Source organism: Tribolium madens, unplaced genomic scaffold, assembly GCF_015345945.1.
Source record: "Tribolium madens isolate multiple individuals breed KSU strain unplaced genomic scaffold, Tmad_KSU_1.1 Scaffold_20;HRSCAF=117;Tcas5.2_LG4, whole genome shotgun sequence".
Lineage (NCBI taxonomy): Eukaryota > Metazoa > Arthropoda > Insecta > Coleoptera > Tenebrionidae > Tribolium > Tribolium madens.
Window position 1 is genome coordinate 6,926,795 of NW_025400985.1, and position 20,127 is coordinate 6,946,921.

The following is a 20,127-nucleotide window of genomic DNA, read 5'->3' on the forward strand; positions in this document are numbered from 1 at the left end:
TAACCGTAATTTCAAAAAATTTTTGGAGTGTATATAACTATTTACAAAATTTTGACACATTTTGGAACAGGTTAATGAACAACTGTCCTGTCAGTGAAAGTGTCACAAAAATATAGTTTCAATTAAAGTTTCAAATATATAGCTTCAATTTACAATTTTCAATTTATTTAATTAAATTAATATTTAGTCTACGGGGCATAGAATAGACTAAATTTTGAAGAGTCTTAGTTTGTTGCAGCCTCGATCTCACCTCGTAAGCGATTACAGAAAACTTCATTTTGGTGAGAAGCTAAAAGTTTTAGGGTATCCCGAATGTTGCCTTCTACTCCCACTTTGTTTCTCTTTTTATTTTTTTTTTACCTACATAACGGTAATTTTATTCAAATCATAGTTATCCACCTCAGTCCTTACAGACCAACCCTCCTGTAACTTTGACATAATTAAGAGTTTTTTTATTTTCTGTTAATTTTGACATTTCTAACTTGTAACTGATATTGATTTATTAAGGCCAATGTATAAATGTAACATAGCAAAAATCAGTTTACACATTTTTTTTTTTAAACTTATGGTACCTAAAAAGTAACAGCAATGATTCGTCCGCAAAAACTGTATTTTATAACTATTCTCGCCTCGGAAAAACATTTTTCGATCTAGAACGAAAGGAATATTTTTTTGTTCGAACGTTATGTTGCAAGCTCTCAATTCCATTTGAAATATTAAATTACAAGCAAATATAGGAGCCAACTCTAAGTCTATTTTTACATGTTCTCTGTAAAATTTTAATCAAAGAACATTAACTACAATATCATTTAATTAAACATTGCATTAATGGGTTTCTAGTTACTAAATAATGCTTTTAAATATTTACATCTTTTCTACATCAAAATATTTGATTATTTATACCTACACGTTTTATATCAACCTTCAAGCTTTACCTTATTAGAAATTTTTTGTTAATTATTCACAAAAGCAACCTTATAATTAAGTTACTTTGAATAAGTTATAAAACAGATTGATCCTGTTTTGCAATTTTTCCTAATCCCAATTCCGTTCAAGTCTAAAAATAAACCAAAGCTTATTTATTCAACAGCGAGCTTTAGATAGATTTGCGAAATATTTTTAGCTTCACTTCCGTACCAACAGATATATCAATTTAAAGTGTTTTGTCTGTTAAATTTTTAATTCAAACTATACGCCTCCAAGATTATCAGTTTAGCGATAACTCTATAGAGCTTTCGCGAATAAAAGAGATTGTCGCATTGATTAGAGTGTTCGAGGAGCTTTATTTGGATTCTCCAATCTTTGTAAAAATACATTTCAATCAATCCATGAAATGCTTCATCTGTAAACATGCATTATTAAAAAGCCGCCACATTAATTAGAATGAGCTTTTACTTTCATCCGATTGAATAATTGATTGATTGAGCTTTTTTTCTGTTGAAAGGTGTGTTGCCTACACATCTTCTAAATCAATACGCAGCAAAGCTTCTTCCGAGAAATAATAATGAAGAGCTTCGTCTCGCCTCCACCTTCGCCCTCAACTTAAAAAAAGACGCGAAATTCTATCTCGGGGGCTAAAAATTCTCGTCAATTGCTTTGCTGCGTAATATAAAATGTTTATCCTCGTCTATTTCCGAATCCGGAAGATTCCGGTGCGCATGATTCCAGAGGGTCACGTGAGGCTTCGACGCAGTATGGCAGCCATCACACCAGTTGGGTTCTTGCAACTTAGTGCTTTTGAACTGTTAGTAGGGTGTGCACGTCCTCTTGTGCGTCTGCAATGCTCACACAACTGTTACGTGCAAGTGGTGAGAGGTGCAGTGACCCGGAGTGATGCTCCACTAGCCCCTGGAGTGCGAAAGACATGGGGCACAAGGCAATGGGGGCCATCGTGGCCCTAACCTGCGTCCTATGCTACTACAACAGCTGCTATTGCGGGTTCGTCTTCGACGATATCAGTGCCATCAAAGACAACAGAGATCTGAGGCCCCATTCGCCGCTGGTTAACATTTTTTTCAACGACTTTTGGGGGACTCCCATGCACAAGGTGAATATTGAACCTCAGTTCTTCTTAAATTACTCTCAAGACAATTGCCTCGAAACATCTTTTCTATTCGTAAGTGACCTTTTTTGGGCACCTATAACTCGAGGATTATCTCGTGGGTGCGTCTATAAATCTTCGAAACTGGTTCATATATGTTTAACCCCTCATAAAGTTCAGTTCTAAACTAAATTTAATTTAAAAGTGTCTTAAACACGCACAAGTCCGATGCTTTCCCTTTGTTCAGTTTGACTAATCTTCGAGAAAAACTGGGGCATTCCGCTCTTAATTTAGACTCTTTCTTGATAAAATGTTTTAATAATTTAAGAAAGTGGATTCACCAATAGTCTCTGCACATCATTCGATGACAAGGGTTAATTTTTAATGAATATTTTATGTGGTTGAGGAAATTTTTTTTTCATAACTTGTATGCAAAATTCAAAAATTTTAATCAGCAAGGTTAAGGTTATTGCTCTAAAATTATTTTTCAAAGTACAATTTATGTTTGCTAGATTCCAATTTTTTGAAAAGAATCTAGGAAATATTTTTACCTTCATAAATATTTTTTTCTTAAATTCAGAATCGTGTTGTCAAAATTGTTTATTTCTGAGCTGGTGAAGTTGTTCAAAATTGACCTCTTCAGGCACCTATAAGTCGCATTATCTCTTCACGCGTTCATAAATCTTCAAAACCTCCTCTATATCAGTTTATCCACTTATCAGGTAGCGTTTGAAAACTAGAATTTCCATTTCCAAGAGCCTTAGACACGCACAAAGTCTCTCTTTGTTTAGCTCGTTGCGAACTGGGTTATTCCCCGCTTAATTTAAACTTGTTTTTTTCGCCGAAAACTTTGCAATTTGATTGTTTGTATGCATGGTGTGGTTGAAGCAATAATCTGTCTAGGGGTGCTGCCACAACACAACGTTGTGGCGTTGTTGGAGCCCTAAATATATTCATTAGGGAAGGGCGCATACAAATGTACACCCCCCGATAAAATTCGCCGACTTTATTAGCTTGTATCTTCGTATTGTCTTGCGGGGGAGTGTTCTATGTTCACCTTTGACCCTTTTACGACTCGGATTATTCGTTTATTAAGTATTCAGGAGGTTTATGGAGTCGGGGATATGGATTTCGTTCGCGTAACATAAACTTGAGTTTTTTGGGTATGGAGATGAAAGAGTTTCACTTGTACAAATTACTCGCAATTAAATTTAGTCTCATCCCTAAACGAGGGTAATGGAGCGTTGAAAGAAATGTGCGATATATTACCTTCCATTGGATGAAAATTGTTGAAAATTAACAAAAAGAAAACGTTTCGAAACGATTAAGCGCTAGTTGCCAGAATTACGGAATGATGTAATTTAACAAATTGTTGGGGCAATTAAGACGTATAATAGGCGGCCATTTGTTGACACTGTTAATGACACAATTAAAAATTAAATTAATCAAAATTTCTACTCTCCGACACAAGTGACATAAAATCCGTGTCTCACAGTACTTAAAGTGAATCAAAAATTAGTTCATAACGTTGAGAGAAGCACAATGTAGTCAAGAACGTGTGTCGACAATTAAAACGTTTGCATTTGCAATTAGACCATTTGCATGGAAATTGCAAATGAAAACTTCCCCTGAATAAATAAGCAGTAAAGTCCGTACAGTTGAGAGGTGTTCAAAAAATAAATTGAGGTCTAACAGGGTATGGCTTTTCCATAGACTTGTTCGTATTTCTTGTTTGGTTAAACTTTTCACCGAAACATTCAGATACGTGTTCAAAAATGTTTCACTATTGTGTACGCCCGGAGTTAGGAAGGATAATGCAGCATCCAATTAAACTTTGCCTGCTGCGGCGATATTACTCCAGAAAGCTCGTCGGTTTATCAATAGTCATTAATAAGCAACTCGAATTATATTTATCAGACTGTAAATTCTAGCAAATTATTTTTCACAAGAATTGACACTTTTCTTTCACCACACAAATCACTGTAAATAATCTAGAAAAATGTGTACAATAAATATCCACAAAAAATAAGTGTTCATTGTGCTTATTTTTACGAAAAAAAAATCTACTCTCCTAAAAAAATTAAATTTTGAATGTTATTTAATTATAACAAGAATAAATGGTTAAACATCTCAGAACTTGTCGAGACATAACTTCGTTTAACGATTTGTCCAGAAATTAAGTGACTTTTAGATGCAGTTAAAAGCAGTTATAGACCTATGAGAAATATATCCAAAATCCGGAAAAGTTTCATCAAAATAAAATGAGAAACTTGGCGTGTCCACTTTATATTTTTTTTATAGATACTTATTTTAGAGTTACTTGATCGTAGTACAGTCTAGATAAAAACATTTTCTCTTTTTTTAATTTGAATACAGAAAGCTTCCTAAAATGTTCCGGTTAGTTGTTTCATTTATACAAAACTTGCAAACTTAGCAAAAGTTGTCAGTTAAAACTTTTCAAACTGGGAGATAATAAAAACAAGAATTGTAATTTATGAAACACATTTTTATTCCTCATCTATGTGGGAACTTAAATTGATTTCCAGTAATAAGTTCGCCCGTCATTATTTTTGTCTTTGACAACACTTCCAACCAGCATATCTTGCATATTAAAAGTAGCGATAATTAGTTAGCTATAACTTGTAATTAAACCTTTGATAAAGTTTGCCCCTTTGTCTCGTACACGTGCGGAAGTAATTTTATTTATTCTTAAAAAAGTTTGTCACGGTGGAATTTGACATAAACGAGGCGGTTCATATTTACCCTTTGCATAATGACAAGGGTTGAAATCCCACTAGGACACAGTTTTAAAAAGACTGCCACGAATCAAAAATCTTTTAGGATAATTAAGGGATTTATCTTGTGCTAAATAGTACGTCAAGCTTTCAAGACAAAACAGCAACAGAAACAAGTTTTAAATTAGAAATTTAAAGAAGCTAACATGTCGTATACGCACTCAGCTTGAGTTCAACCCCGACACAAACGACGTAGTTGAAATGTAGACAATACAATAGATCGTACACTAATTTAATTCACCGGTAAAGTGACGATGGCTCACTCGCATAATCAAATTAATTGTAAAGGAAACTCGGCAAGATTTCCCACAGAAGCATTCAAACTTTTGCAAAAGTCGAAAATCACTTGGGGCAATTTTCATTTTCCTATTCAAAATACATAATTGAATTTTGTACTTGCGGGGTGATTATGTACAAAGGAGTTCGTTCAATAAACGTGGACATACAATTAATTCTTTCGTGTTTGACTGCAAGTAAATTATATAGTATCTAGTGTTACGTGTGAATACCATTACTTTAATTATATCATTTGTTTTACCACAACTTAATAATTCAAGATAATCTGTTTGCCAACCGCTAACTAGAATTTATCATTTTCAAACTCAAGCAACAATGTTGTATACTTGCCGACTGAACTTTAATGTAAAATTAATCATTATAATATCGATTTATCATTAAACAAAATACAACAATTTTAAATTTTCTTGAGCACGAACCTGTTGATTGGTTGGCTGTTTATTTTTCTATAAAAAAAGATATTTCGCTTCACCGACCGTTCTGTTAATTTACAACAAACAAACCGGCTGCGAATTAATTTTATTGACATTTGAGGGCAAATATCAGGTGAAAAATGGAAGAGTCAAGTGTTGATAATTATTATTTGTTCGTTCAATTGAATTAATCGAGCCACCAGTTTTCGGGATTTTTCGGGGAGATTTAATTGATTATAAAGCCTTAGGTCATGTGTATCGATTGGGATGTGCTTGTTAATGTTTTACAAAAAATGGATATTGCGGTGCACACAATACTTTTTCCTTTAGTGAATTTTTAAATAAATGAAAAAAATTGTGGTTGATCCCGAATCAAAACATTTTTTACTGTCTATTGACTTGAAATATTAAAATTAATTTGACTAGGTGCTGAGTTGAATTTGTGTCTTTGTCGCAGTTGCACTTCATCAATTTTTTTTGTCGAAATACGTTTTTATTTGTGCGACATAAAGTAAAAGGACATCGTTTTCTTTCAGTCCAAATTACTTTGATGTCGGTGGTTTATTTTTAGCTTTCTTTTTTGCTTCTCATCAAAGTGAAAATGGACATGCATTTAAAGCGAGAATTTGGTAGGGTTATGTGCATTTGTCGAAACAGAAAAAGATTAATTTTCTCTCGTAGAGGGTTGAAAGTTGAGCTTTTAAGTAATTCATACCTCGACTTTCGTCAAATAACTAATGGATCTTCCATAACGCGAACGACAGCATAAAACACAACTAAGAATCAACATTTTTCCACCGTTAACGTTTTACGTCGCACTTTGTTCCATTAAATATGAACGAAAGCTGAATTTTCAGCGATTTACGTGTGACACGTTTCCACATTTTACCTAAATGCACTTTTCTGTTGTTTCAGGAGCAGAGCCATAAGTCGTACAGACCCTTGTGTGTTTTGACTTTCCGATGGAATTATTTGCTTTGGCAGCTGGAGCCCATGGGGTATCATCTCGTGAATATGCTTCTCCATTCCGTCGTTTGCCTCATGTACTTCAGGTATAAAATATCGAATTATCAACCTCAAGAACGTCGACTAATCTTCTTTTAACATGCGATAGCGCTGTTAAAATAACTTTAACGTACCGTTCGGACCGCACTTTGATAACGATAACGACGCCCAAAACCGAATTTACACAACATTTCATCTCTTTATTGTCTCTGGGCCTTTTACAAACAATTAATCGACGAGTTCTCTTCATTATAGATAGAAATTTACTTCCGCTTGTTTGCAATATTTCGTCAATAGGAAGTTTGGCCATTTTTCGATAGCCCAATCAGCACACTGCAAATGAATGAAACAAGCTTTGATCGTCTGGGAACAATTAACATCGTTTGTTATACAAAGCAAATTCAACGTTTGGCAAAAAATAGTGAATATAATATTCCCATACTCAAAAATATTTTTTTACAAAATGCAAGTGTCACTTAGGTAAAATTACAATCATCATGTTAATACTTGTAAGTGCTCATTATTGACAACGTATATCTTGTCACATACTTATTTACTCTCCAAAGCTACGTCATAACACCTATTAATCAGCTATCTAAACAACCGAAAAAAATTTCGACAATCTCAATTTTACTTTATTGAAAATGGTTTAATTTATTGTTGATTAGAATCATAATTTGAATCACAATTTCAATGAAGAACTAGTCTAAAAAATTGTGAAGGATTTTTTTCAGGATTTGTAAATTTGACGGACGTATTGTTAAACATTACTATTGATTTCAAAGGGAGAAGTTAAAATAACTTTTTCTAATTTGTAAGTAGGTAAAAATTTGAAATAAAAATGAAGTCAAAAATTTATTATACAGGATGTCCAACGAGTAATAATGCGCCAAAATTTTTTTTAAAGCAACCAGCATTACATCTCAAAGATAATGTGGATATTAAAATATTTCGTTTTAATTAGTTAAACATAGTGATTGTATTTTTATTTTTGACAAATTTCTGTCAATCAAAATGGCTTTACACCAGTTTTAGGGAACCCATGTATTTGGATATCGCAATGGATAGAAACGTGTAGTCTGTGAAGCGTTTTTTAAACATTCTCTATAAATGAGAATCTTGTTCGTCATTTCGTTAACATTTTAGTAATTCCCCCTAAATTCTCCAAGGTTTGATTTTTTATAAATTAAAGTACTGTTTGGTCACTTATTTATTAAAACCAAATATTCTAATATCCACGTTATATTTGAAATGCAATGTTGGTTCCTTCAAAAAGATTTTCATGCTCATTACTACTCGTGGGACACGAGTAATGACCAGAGTCTGAAAGCTTTTTTTACTTGTTGTGTATTTTAATAAAATACATCGTTAATTATTTTGTACGAGTACTTTGTATTTTAATTAGTTTTTATTTAAAGCTAAAATATCCATAATGTTTATACAACACCTCTTAATAATTGAATTCAATAATTGAACAATAACTATGGCGATTTTAAATGAATACTGTATTGTATGCAGGGACATTTTTTTATTAGTATACATAGCTCTATGTATACTTTAAAAAAAAACGGGTCAATTTCATAGGGTAGCGACCAACATTTCAAGCTTTTAGAGGGTATGTACTAGATATTAAAATATTCAAAACTAAAATTTTGTGTCAAGTTTGTCAAGTGTCAGTATTGAAACTTAAAGTGTAGCTTTTAAAAGTTAATACAATTTATGATACCCATGTACACCGAAGTAAATCGGGCGATATAGTCCCATCGCATAGCCCCCACGATCGCCAGACTTGGCACCTAACGATTTTTTTTTTGGGGGGTATTTAAAAATAAAAATTTATACTAATGTTCCAATGCAAAATTTAGAAGAGCTGAAAGAACGTATTCGTACAGAATGTAATAATATAGATTCTGAATTTATCAGGAATGCAGTGGCGGGGTTTCCAAAATCGCTTGGGTTATTGTTTGGAACTCCAAGGAATGCATTTTAAACACTTGCTTTAATTATTAAATATTTTTCATGTTTTGATGGGTTCTATTTTTTTTAATTAATATTTAATTACATTTACTTTTATGTTTTTACAAGATTGTCTTTTATTTATGGATATTAAAGCCTTTGCAATATTGGTTGCCTATGCCTAGACTAACCGCTAATCGTAATTGCCATAGAACATTGAAGTTGACCCGTTTTTTTTTAAAGTATACATAGGGCTATGTATACTAATAAAAAAATGTCCCTGTATAACTCACGAGTGAGGTATTTTGGTTTAATAGTTATATCAACATGTATGTACCTTGAGAGTACTTCTTAGCATAGAAGATATCCGCATTGAGAAAGGTACTAAAATAAGTAAAATTTCATTACTTTGCACTAATAATAAGGGGTGTTATAGTTGGCGGTGATATGAGTGTGTTGTGAACGGACTACAATATTTATTACGTCCGGCGAGATGTCAAATGTCAGATTAATAACTTTCTGTATGAAGGTTCCTTTACAATCAAACTTTCATAGATAGCTTTGACGCTAAATTGAAAAAAAAAAAAATAAAAAAAACATCCTGTATAATATAAATAATACAAAGTATAAGTACTATAACAGTTCTACATTATGTTGAGAACAAGACTGTAAATTGTATAATATTTTTTTATAGTTGCTGTTATTTGTTCTTGCAAGTAAAAATGAAAAATAACTTTTAGGCATTTTTTTCTCTTCAGATTCATTTCTAGATCTGAAAATCAATAATTTATTCTAAATTCTGCAATTTTATTTAAAAATTGTAAACATTATGGCTTTAGGCTCTACTATTAGTCAATTATCAATTTTTAAAAATACAGACGTAGAGCAATAGTATGTAAAAAGCAACAAGTCTAAAAAGTGATACTTTCTTGAACGAGTATGACTACTGCCTTATACGAGTCAGTAAAATATTTTTTTTCGCATTTCATAAATGTTTTGAATTTTCTTAATAAGTATGTATTTGAATTGCGTTTTTGAAGCATTAAAATGACATTAACAAAAGTTGTATCAATGGGACAGTGTAAAGAAAACAAATGTTACAAACATGGTCATTGTATTGCACGAGGGCTAGTAACAAATATTTATTATACTATTTTTTTTTATAGAGGGCTTTTTAAATTGAATTTATTATTATATTTGTCTATTAAAAGAAATTTAATCACGAGAGATTGTTTTATTTCTATATAAAATTGATGGCTATGCAGTAATAGTTGCTATTTAATAAATTAATACTTTTCAATACGATTTTGTATTTAGCAAATTGACAAATACTGAATGAAATGCTAAAAAATTAGTTTCATTTTAATATATGAAAAATTTTTATATATATACAAAAACTTGCAATTGCCAATATCTCTAGAACTAAAAAAGTTATTGAGAATCACTCAAAACCGTTTCGATAGCTCCTCCGCCCACCCTTCAAGCCACAGCCACCTTAAGTTGAAAATTTTAAATGGCACGACCCTACTTGCGATACATCGTTGGAAAGCCCATAACAAGCGCTTTTCAAAAATGTTATACAACAGCCTATTTGGCCTATTTGGTAAAGTTATTTTTCCAATTATTCAAAAACGAAGACGTTAAATTTTCATTTTTTTTACTATATTCAAGGGTGGGTGGAGGTGTGTCACTTATCATGTCATTTTAATTCCCCCTAGGAACCACCAAAACGGTTTTGGGTGATTATTAATAACTTTTTCAGTTGAGAGAAATTGCCGATTGCAAGTTTTAAAATTGACACAGTGTATATATATAGCGGCAAGTATTTCAGAGTAAAGAGCCCGAGTCGCATTTATTTTTAATTTCCCGAAAACCGGCCCTAAATCCTCCGGTATCAAGTCCAGGCATCGCTTTTCCCCTATATTGATGGCAGTCTGGGAGCAATTCGCGGCCAGGACTCGATTTTTGGCTCGATTCTTTTTTTCAACGTGTTGTAAACGCCAAAATAAATTCTCTTAACTCACGCCATGAATTAACTAACAATCCTTATAGTTGGTAAGAGAACGATTCGCGTTTATATCGATCTCGTGAAAAATTCACTCTATATACACATTATTTCAGGTAACGACGCAACGTCTGATAAGTGGAACGATATGGTAAAAGAGATCTCGTCCATTATAAGCGCGCTCGTTATTTTCTCACGTTATCTATCAATGGCTTTATAATAAAGTTGCCAAGCGAGGGTATTGTTGCACTTGAAGTTAATTTGTGAAAATTTCAGGATGTGCTCCATGTTTCTACCGGAGTTGTCAAGTTTTGTCGCGGCCATGTTGTTTGCCGTTCATCCCATCCACACGGAGGCGGTAAGGACGGTTTTAAATTAAAATCACTCAGGTTTCACCTGCCGGAGGCAGGCTATGAAATTAATACCGGAATTCGCCTTAAACAAATTATACAGTTTGGCCCGACTAGAGTTTCCTCCATCAACAAGACTAAATATAATCTTGCAAACGGGGACACCTTGTAATTATTGTTGATCAATTTTTTTGAATTTTTAGGTAACGGGTGTCGTCGGGAGGGCCGAGACTCTTTCTTCGGTCTTCTTTTTGGCCGCTTTTATGCTCTATGCAAAAGCGTCCAAAAGCAAAAAAAACACAGGTAATTTTTATCTTGCCGTCCAGTTTTACACTCGAAATCGTTCATAAAGAACATGACATAAAGGATACTCGGGAAAGTTTTGTTTAACATTACCTATAAAGCTTTGTCCTGTTGAATCCTGGCTATAACTTTTATATTATGCGGGAATGTTATTTGTTCGTCAAATACGTATCTTTTACAGTATGTCCAGTCGTTTTGTCCTTTCCTAATTATAAACTACATACTTCAAAAGAAATGGCAGGAAATTACTCTTTTTAATTTGGATTTATATAAACGAAGTTTAATTAATGTTTCAACATTTCATTATTAACTTGTAGATTGAATTCCTGGCAATAATTGTATTGGAAATGTTAATTGACAATCACAAAAACGAGAAAAACTGAAATAGGAGATGCAGTCGAATGTGAACATTTTCATATTCACTGAATTTTATTTTAATATGTTAAAAATAACGTTCCTGAATAAAATTCTTTTAATATAATATATCTATTAACTAAAATTATGTTAATTTTTTGTTTGAAATGAAATACTATTCTATGCACTTAATAAAAGTTTAAAATCACGTTATATAAGTCTTCAAAGTTTAAAATCCATATGATCGAAATGACGCTCTTAATTGTCTCTTTAACTTGTCTAATTAGTCGTAATAAAATGTAAGGTGGTCGTTTAGACTTTGAAATGATCAGTTTTAAACACTAATTTAGTTCACGTTTCTACAGTTTAACGTCCAAATTGCCTGATTTAAAGTACTTTATATTTTCAAGTAATAAAGATGAATTATACTTTTACTGTAACTACTGAAACGAAGGCTCAAGAGGTGCTGATTATAATCCGAAATGTCGCAGATTCTTAACTGGTTTTTTTCCTATCAAATCAAGAATATGTTTTTACTGTCTATGTCAACTAATTAAAATAACAGTACATTACAAAACATTACTGTTTTATGACAATGGCAGTGTTTTCAAAGTCCAAATTAACGTAATTTTTCTCAAATATTGACCAGCGTTTCATAAATCACTTCCAAATTAAATTTTCTATGAACGTAAAGAACTGTTTTTTAACTTTTTTGATATAATAGTCTCGCAACATAAATTATTCATGACTTTTTAAACTTATAATTTGAATAAAATATTAGCACTTTAAACTCTGATTTAACTCTGCTTAGTGACGCATTCTGTTCTATTGGCTTTAATTTTATCCATTCTTATATTTTCCAGTTCTCGCCCCTTTTAAATCCAATTCCAACAAGCCCCACACTACCATTTCATTACAAACAATTGTCTGTAATATAATTACAGATAAAAAGAATCCCTCCAAATGCAAATCATTAATTAGCTCGTATTCCAGGCTGGAAATACCTATCATTTTCTATGCTGTCGATCGCAACGGCGATGCTGTGCAAAGAACAGGGAATCACAGTCGCTGGCGTATGTGCGGCTTATGAAATATTCGTGACCCAGAAGGTAAATAAAACATTAGCGCTTCCGAACAGCATTGTTTACGAGCCTTTCAGGTGCGTCTTCCAGAGATAAAACACGTCGTAAAGGCGGCCATCACGGCCAAGTCTTCGTACCATCTACCTTGGTCAAGTGAGGCCACCAAGAGGCTTCTGGTCCTCTCGGCGACAACATTGTGTCTTTTGTTGGCTAGACTGCAAATCATGGGTTCGCAGTTGCCAGTCTTTACAAGGTTTGATAACCCCGCTTCGGTGGCCCCCACGCCAGCGAGACAACTTACTTATCACTACTTGATTAGTGTGAATCTTTGGCTACTTTTATTCCCTTGTAACTTGTGCTGCGACTGGACTATGGGGACCATCCCTTTGGTCGAGACATTTGTAGATGCGAGAAATTTGGCCACAATTGTTGCTTATACATTTTTCATGGCGCTGCTGGTGACGGCATACACGACGGAAAACCGGCAACAGCGCACCGTCATTCTTATGGTGAGTGATGTGGCGATGTAGTTTGATAAATAGATTTTGTGGTAAGTTTATTGAATATTCTCGATTCAATAAAAACGTGGATAATTGGAGGCTTTTGTCGGGTGAATTATTGGACGCTTGATGGGCTGTGTTACAAATAGGGGTGTCCTCTATGCAAATTATGAGGTAAATCAATGACGGCTCTAAATGAGGCACAGTCATGCTAATTTAGCTGATGATATAGTCAGGAGACGGAATACGCTTTGAATAAGTAACTCGGACTTATTTATATACAAACGAAACGGAAATGTAATGTTATACATTAATCAAAAGAAACGAAAATGAAAGTTCACGATAGATTCAATTTTTTATCACAGGAACACACCCCAAATACCAGTAATTTTCACAATTGACACGAAAATATGCCATTCCGATACGTTCAATCCCTTTGCATTTAAAATTCAGTTGAATACTCTGAAAATGTGAAAATTTAAATTTGTATTGTCTCGCAGCTACGAACGAAAACACCGAAATTGGGTTATTTGGATAGTAAGACTTGACTGAAGCTCCAATTTCTGAAAGTTTCGAAAGAATAAAACAGCAAGATGCACCGAATTGTATTCTTTCAAGACATACCTCTATACATTTTTTATTTGCAGTAATATGTATTTATAACATAATTATATAAGTCAATAAATAGTAGTGATAATATCCGACGTCATAAGATAAACAAAACATTTGAAAGCACGCCTTTGTCTAACCCTCTTCAAGCGAAGGAACCACTAAAATGGACTTTCTTGACCTTATTTGACCTCACCTGACCCATATATCCATTACAAACATGAAATTACTAATCTGACATATACGTATCTGAGCTCTTAACTCAGTTTTCGTCTGACTAAAAATATCCAACTTGGCAGGAAGTCGAAAAATGACTTGGTCTAAGTGTAAAAACGTTCGAAATTCCGTTCTAGTTCTTGCCGAGATATGGGAAATTTGCAATTTTACATCGTGTGCTCTAGCAAAATCGATAAAATTCCGCTTCGTATGACTAGAGTTACTTATTTTATATAAATAAAAGAATGAGAAGTTTTAAATTGAAATTTAGTGCCGCAGTGGATGCTTTTTTAATGGAATTAGGGTCGCGCTGTTTGAAATATTTTTGAGGAATTAAAAGAAAAAATGGGAGTTGTGTGTTTCAAGAGCGTCTTTAAATTTAATGTTAACGATTTTACTTCTTGCCCCAATTCCGGGGAATGAGAGTTACAAATGCGCCATTATTCTAAAGAATTTGGTTTAATTGATCTCAGTTAATACATTCACGATAAGATTTTTAATCTGAGATCTCAAAACTTATGAAGTTCCGACCCTAACAGTAAGAATGTTTCATTACATATTTATGAAAAAGTTTTATTTAATGATTAGGTAATTCTTGTGATTTTTTCTGGAAATACTGTGTACCAAAAAGATTTTTAAAACCAACAAATTTTTGTCAAAGTTCGGCTTAAGCGAAACGAGTTTGTTTCAAAGGAAGTAGATACGTTGCTTGCAACATTTTTGTGGCAATAAGAAAAAAGTGTATCATTTGAAGCCCGTCTTTAAATTTAATGTTAACGACTTCACTTCTTGACCCAATTCCTCGGAAATAGAAGTTTTAAATACGCTATTATTCCAAAGAATTTGTTTTAATTGTTTCAAATCCAATTATCCGCGAAGTTCATGCCGGTCTAAGCCATATCAAAGTATGTATTCGTCCAAGTCATCTCCGACCGGTGAATAAATTAAATTCTGTTTTTCCTTGTTGACATTTAACGCAAGCCGTTGACATTTTCTCCTCCCATCAAACTTTCATAATTATCGAAATGTATCTGTTGTTTCCAGAGCTTGGCTTTAATGGCTCTCCCCTTCATGCCGGCTTCCAATCTCTTTTTTCCCGTCGGCTTTGTAATAGCAGAACGAGTGTTATACATGCCCTCGATGGGATTCTGCATGCTGGTCGCCTACGGATGGACCGTCCTCGCCCAGAAAAAAAGCAAAAAACTCGCTTTCTTCCTCCTCAGCATCCTGGTTGTAACCCACGGGACGAAAACGTACCTCCGGAACTGGGACTGGGAAGATGAATACTCTATCTTCATGTCAGGATTGAAAGTCAATCAGAAAAACGCCAAACTTTTCAACAATGTGGGGCACGCCCTCGAGAGTCAGGGCAAGTATGAGGAGGCCTTAAAGTTCTTTAAGACGGCGGTGAGTGTCCAGGAGGACGACGTAGGAGCGCATATTAACGTCGGGAGGACTTATAATCATCTCAAGATGTTCAAAGAGGCAGAAGAAGCCTATCTTAGGGCCAAGTCATTGTTACCCAAAGCCAAGCCCGGCGAGAGTTACCAGGCGAGGATCGCACCTAATCACCTCAATGTTTTCCTCAACCTGGCAAATTTGATTTCGAAGAATTCGACGAGATTAGAAGAGGCTGATATGCTCTACCGGCAGGCCATCAGTATGAGGGCTGATTACACCCAAGCCTATATTAATCGAGGCGATATTCTTATCAAGTTAAATAGGACGAAAGAGGCGCAAGAGGTATATGAGAGAGCGCTCCTCTATGATAGCAACAATCCTGATATTTATTACAATGTGAGTCCATTTTCTCAAGTTTTGTAAACGTTTTTTTGTACCTCCGTTCAAAAACAGTTTTATATTGGAAATTTTGGCTCTTCCTGTTAGAGAGAACGTTCTACTATTTTCTGTAGCAAATACTGCCCTGTTGTGATCTACCAATCTTTTTGATGACTAATCCTTTCCAGCTTGGTGTGGTGTTCCTCGAGCAGGGCAAGGCCTCTCAAGCTCTCGCTTACCTGGACAAAGCATTAGAATTCGATCCAGAGCACGAGCAAGCTCTTTTGAATTCAGCGATCCTCCTTCAAGAATTCAACCGGCCCGAACTGCGTAAAATCGCCCGAGAACGACTATTGAAACTCCTAGACAAAGACAGCAACAACGAACGAGTTCACTTCAATCTCGGAATGCTCGCAATGGACGAGAAAAATATTGAGGAAGCCGAACATTGGTTCCGGCGGGCTGTCCATTTAAAAGCCGATTTCAGGAGTTCGCTCTTCAATTTGGCTTTGTTACTGGCCGACGATCAGCGGCCCCTAGAAGCCGCCCCGTTCCTCAACCAACTCGTCAAGTATCATCCCGATCACGTGAAAGGACTCATTCTTTTGGGGGACATTTATATCAATAACATCAAAGACCTGGACGCGGCCGAAAACGTAATATTTTTTTCATGCAAATTGTCTCGATTTTTATAATTTTTTTATAGTGCTATCGCAGGATTCTAGAGCTCGATCCCGAGAATATCCAAGGTTTGCACAATTTGTGTGTGGTTCACGTGGAGCGAGGAAAGCTTTTAGAGGCTCAAGAGTGTCTCGAGAGGGCCCACCAACTTGCGCCCGGGGAAGATTACGTCTTGAAACATCTCCAAATCGTTAAAAATAGGATCGCGAAAATGAAAATTAACCCCGATGAAGTCGAAATTGAGAAAAGCCGAAGTCAGGTTGTTTCAAATAAGAGTATAGATGAAAGTGACCAAAAGACGCGGCCCGTGGTCACGGGAGATTCGGAAGAGCAAAGGTATAGCAGTAGAGTGGTAAATACTGAACCCATGTTTGTGAAAAATGTTGACAATATTGACTATGTTGAGGAAGATTTGGAAGAAGTGGAATTTAAGGAAGGGAAGGAACAAAATATTAGTAATAAGTGGAGGCATGGTAAAGTCGGTACGGATAATGATGACCCTTCTTCAGGCATGTCTTAGCATTAAAAGAATATTTTCGAATCAAATTAATGTAATTTTAATGAATCCTCATAAGGGATTATACTCTATCTAAGGACTTTTTTATACGAGCCATTAGATGTAGTGTCCATTCTGTGATACTCAGAATAATCGTTTTTGAATCTATTTTCGATCTGGTTTTGTTCAATCTAAGACCTATGCAGATGTGACTTAATGTATACAAGAATTTCGCACTTGTTTTTTGTGATTTTTCATTGTGATTAATTTTGTGATTAGCTTATGTATCGAGATGTTTCGTCGCTTATTTTGCTTTAATCAAATGTTACTTAATGTGATTATTTTAAATCCTGTCGATTGTTTGTCGGTAAGTGGCATATCTGTAATATGTTAAATTAGTAAATATTGCTACTAATATAATCAATAAAAATAAATGTATTGATGTAAGGCTTGTTAGCCAATAGTTTTTAGACGACATCCACGTGGCCAAATATTCAGTAGAAATCCTTAGCACTTTTCAATCGTTTTATTGTTTTTTCGGGTGAAAAAAATTGTTATTTTTGCTATCGTGGATCTTAATTTATTTTGTATTTTGTAAAGGTGCCTTGAAATCGTTAATTAAGGCAAATGATTTTGTAACATAGTATAATAAATATTTTTCTATGTTGTCAAACTGTTCATAGATTATAAACATAAGTCTATATTGTGTAAAACTAATGTGAGAGGTATATTTATCCTATGACTGATAAGTTTTCGTGTATTTTCTTTCAAAATTTTCTAAAAGTTGTTACCCTAATATACACTTTTTTAATAAAACCAGTTGTGGTATAAGCAAAACCGTGCTTTATTCAAAGCCTTTTAAATTAAATACGAACGGAAAAAGCCGCTACGGAAACGGAAAACTCAAATCTTCTCTTGTTTAACTGATTTGTTTTCTCATTGATTTGCAAATTGCTTTTATTGATTGACTCTAAATCGCATATTAACGCTTCGACACAAATCGTAAATCTCCCACAGTGTGTTTATTATTAAATGAAAAACTTTTGAGCGACCGATTAAAAAGTTGCACAACTTTGTTAATTCAGCATTAGTCGGGAAATTTCTCGGGAATGTTTTTACATTTCATTAATTTTTTCTATCCAAGGAAAAGCCAAGAGAAAATTAAAATGTTCATCTCCTACTTAAGAACCCCTAATGCTTTAATTAATGGAAATTCAAGTCGTTAGCAACATTGCGGTCACGAAGTAAATTGTAACAGGTAAACAAATTAAAAGCTATTTTTTTTCTCATGTATATTTAATTGCCACGATTAATCACTACAGGGCTTTTTGTTAAAACATTTAATTGGAAACAAACTAACTAATACAAATGTTGCTGACAGCAAGGAACTACAATTTTCATTAAACTAGACTTGTACGATAGATACATTTAATTTAATTTAATGCAACTAGGAATAATTGTAAACTAACTTTCAGTTGTATCAAACTTTGCTATTAAATGTTTAATGAATTCTTAACATCACTAATAATCTTCCTAACAACTAGGTAACATTTTAACATCCAATATAACATTATTGCAGCAGATCTACACGTTTTATACCATATACCGAAAAAATAAAAAAGTGGAAATGGAACAAAGTTCTGCTTAATAATATTTTCTGAGTTGTTGTTTAGTTAAAATCAATGTCAATAAAAAATTTAAAGTATTTCATTTTCATTTTGTAGAGTAAAATTTTGCTTATTCGACTGTGAAATGGCTGATTGCAGATTGTATTCAGCGTCGCCCTAAAATTATTGATTTTTTTTATAAGCGCCATCTCATGGGTGGACTCCTTACATGTATTTTTAAAGCACAGCTTGCGATACGGAAAACTGTTTAGCAAAATCACATAATATTTGTGAAAATTTCAGATGTCTCTACTTGGTTGTATTTATAATTTCATAAATCTCTGATTAGAGCATTATTAATTATAATTATCCTATTTGACGATAAAATTAATGGACAGAGTTCAAATCGGTTGAATTACGTCCAATTTGTCTTTGTCATTTGCAAGCAATTATTGAAAAAATAACGAAATTAAATTAAATTTTATTACAAACATTTCCCAATAATGTTTTTAATTTTTTTTTGTAATCATGAGGACGAGATTTTCGGTTCCCGCTCCAATTAGGATTTGTTTAGAGCGAAAAAAACGAACATAAAACTTATATCATTAAAATATTGTGCTTTTTGCTTTCAAACCCCAAGCCAATTTGCAATTCATAAACGAAAAAACTCATTTTATGTTCGAGTAGCTTATTATGTCATAATTTACCTGAGTTTTTTGTGTTCGTATACATATAAAGCTGTTACGGTAATAAAGTTGATAATATCCATATTTAAATCAGGGGGACATTAAGCCCGGCGCATCCACCATTTTACTGGAATAAAATCAACGATAACGCGTCGAAAAGGCTCGGATTGCACCGAATTTGATAAGTAATAGGGTCAAACACCCCGGATATGAGTCTGGCCGAGGGCCAAAATGCGAAAATTATGTCATTTCGCATCGATAAAGGGTTGGTTTTTAATTATATTTTTTCTATTCGGGCAGATGCTTTAAGCACAATTGTTCCTTTATTGCCTCAGTTTGTTTTTTTAAGGCGACAAATATTTATTCGGTGACCTACATTATTTACTTAAAAAACACTTTTTGGTATTTTATTCATGATTTGCGTTTTTAGTGATTTTTTTATTTTTCTTGAAATTAATATTTTACGACAGGCCAGGGCAAAATTTGCTTCAAAAACTTAACAGTGGAGATGTAAATTAGGTATTAGTATCGAGGTAAAAAGCTAGGAAGAATGACACGACTTTGTATTTGGTTACAAGAACTCGACGTTTGTATCGTTGTTTGCTAAGAGTGATTGAAAAGGGTTTGCAAAACCTCAACAGCATGAAACACGCCGTTTCGCTTTAGTTTCAGTGTCGGTTTTGTTTGTCGCAATAAAATTAACATAGCGTAAAAGTGCTCCCAATCGTGAAATACTAATCAGACCGATCAATAATACATTGGCGAAATTATTTAAATTTGAAAAATTGGCTGGAAAAATATTTGATATCTCAACGCTCTTTGTATATTATGATACGATATTTTATAGTTTGAACCAAATCTATATTTACGTATATCTCCGGGCATTGTGATGCAATATTCATGAAACAGTAAAGTCTCACAAACTGAAAATATTATCTCTGAAAATTCAAAT

At 33.8% G+C, this 20,127-nt stretch overlaps 1 protein-coding gene across 1 annotated transcript; it reads left to right on the forward strand.

Annotated features, from left to right (window-relative positions):
* Positions 1-1,703: 1,703 nt before the first annotated feature.
* LOC123005443 (protein O-mannosyl-transferase Tmtc3-like) lies at positions 1,704-17,718 on the forward strand. The gene is made up of 9 exons (XM_044399199.1): positions 1,704-2,047; positions 6,462-6,598; positions 10,789-10,870; positions 11,066-11,165; positions 12,513-12,628; positions 12,679-13,110; positions 14,971-15,723; positions 15,894-16,361; positions 16,412-17,718. Exons 1-9 carry the CDS (start codon positions 1,865-1,867, stop codon positions 16,904-16,906), a joined length of 2,766 nt encoding a protein of 921 aa, XP_044255134.1. The 5' UTR covers positions 1,704-1,864; the 3' UTR covers positions 16,907-17,718.
* The last annotated feature ends 2,409 nt before the right edge of the window (positions 17,719-20,127 follow it).

What these genes read in the sequence shown, in the direction of transcription:
- LOC123005443 (XM_044399199.1), top strand. Translation starts at nt 1,865, where the DNA reads ATGGGGCACAAGGCAATGGGGGCCATCGTGGCCCTAACCTGCGTCCTA. An exon ending in ATCCCATCCACACGGAGGCG is followed by an intron (nt 10,871 to 11,065) that starts GTAAGGACGGTT and finishes TTGAATTTTTAG; the next exon opens with GTAACGGGTGTCGTCGGGAG. An exon ending in AGCGCACCGTCATTCTTATG is followed by an intron (nt 13,111 to 14,970) that starts GTGAGTGATGTG and finishes TGTTGTTTCCAG; the next exon opens with AGCTTGGCTTTAATGGCTCT.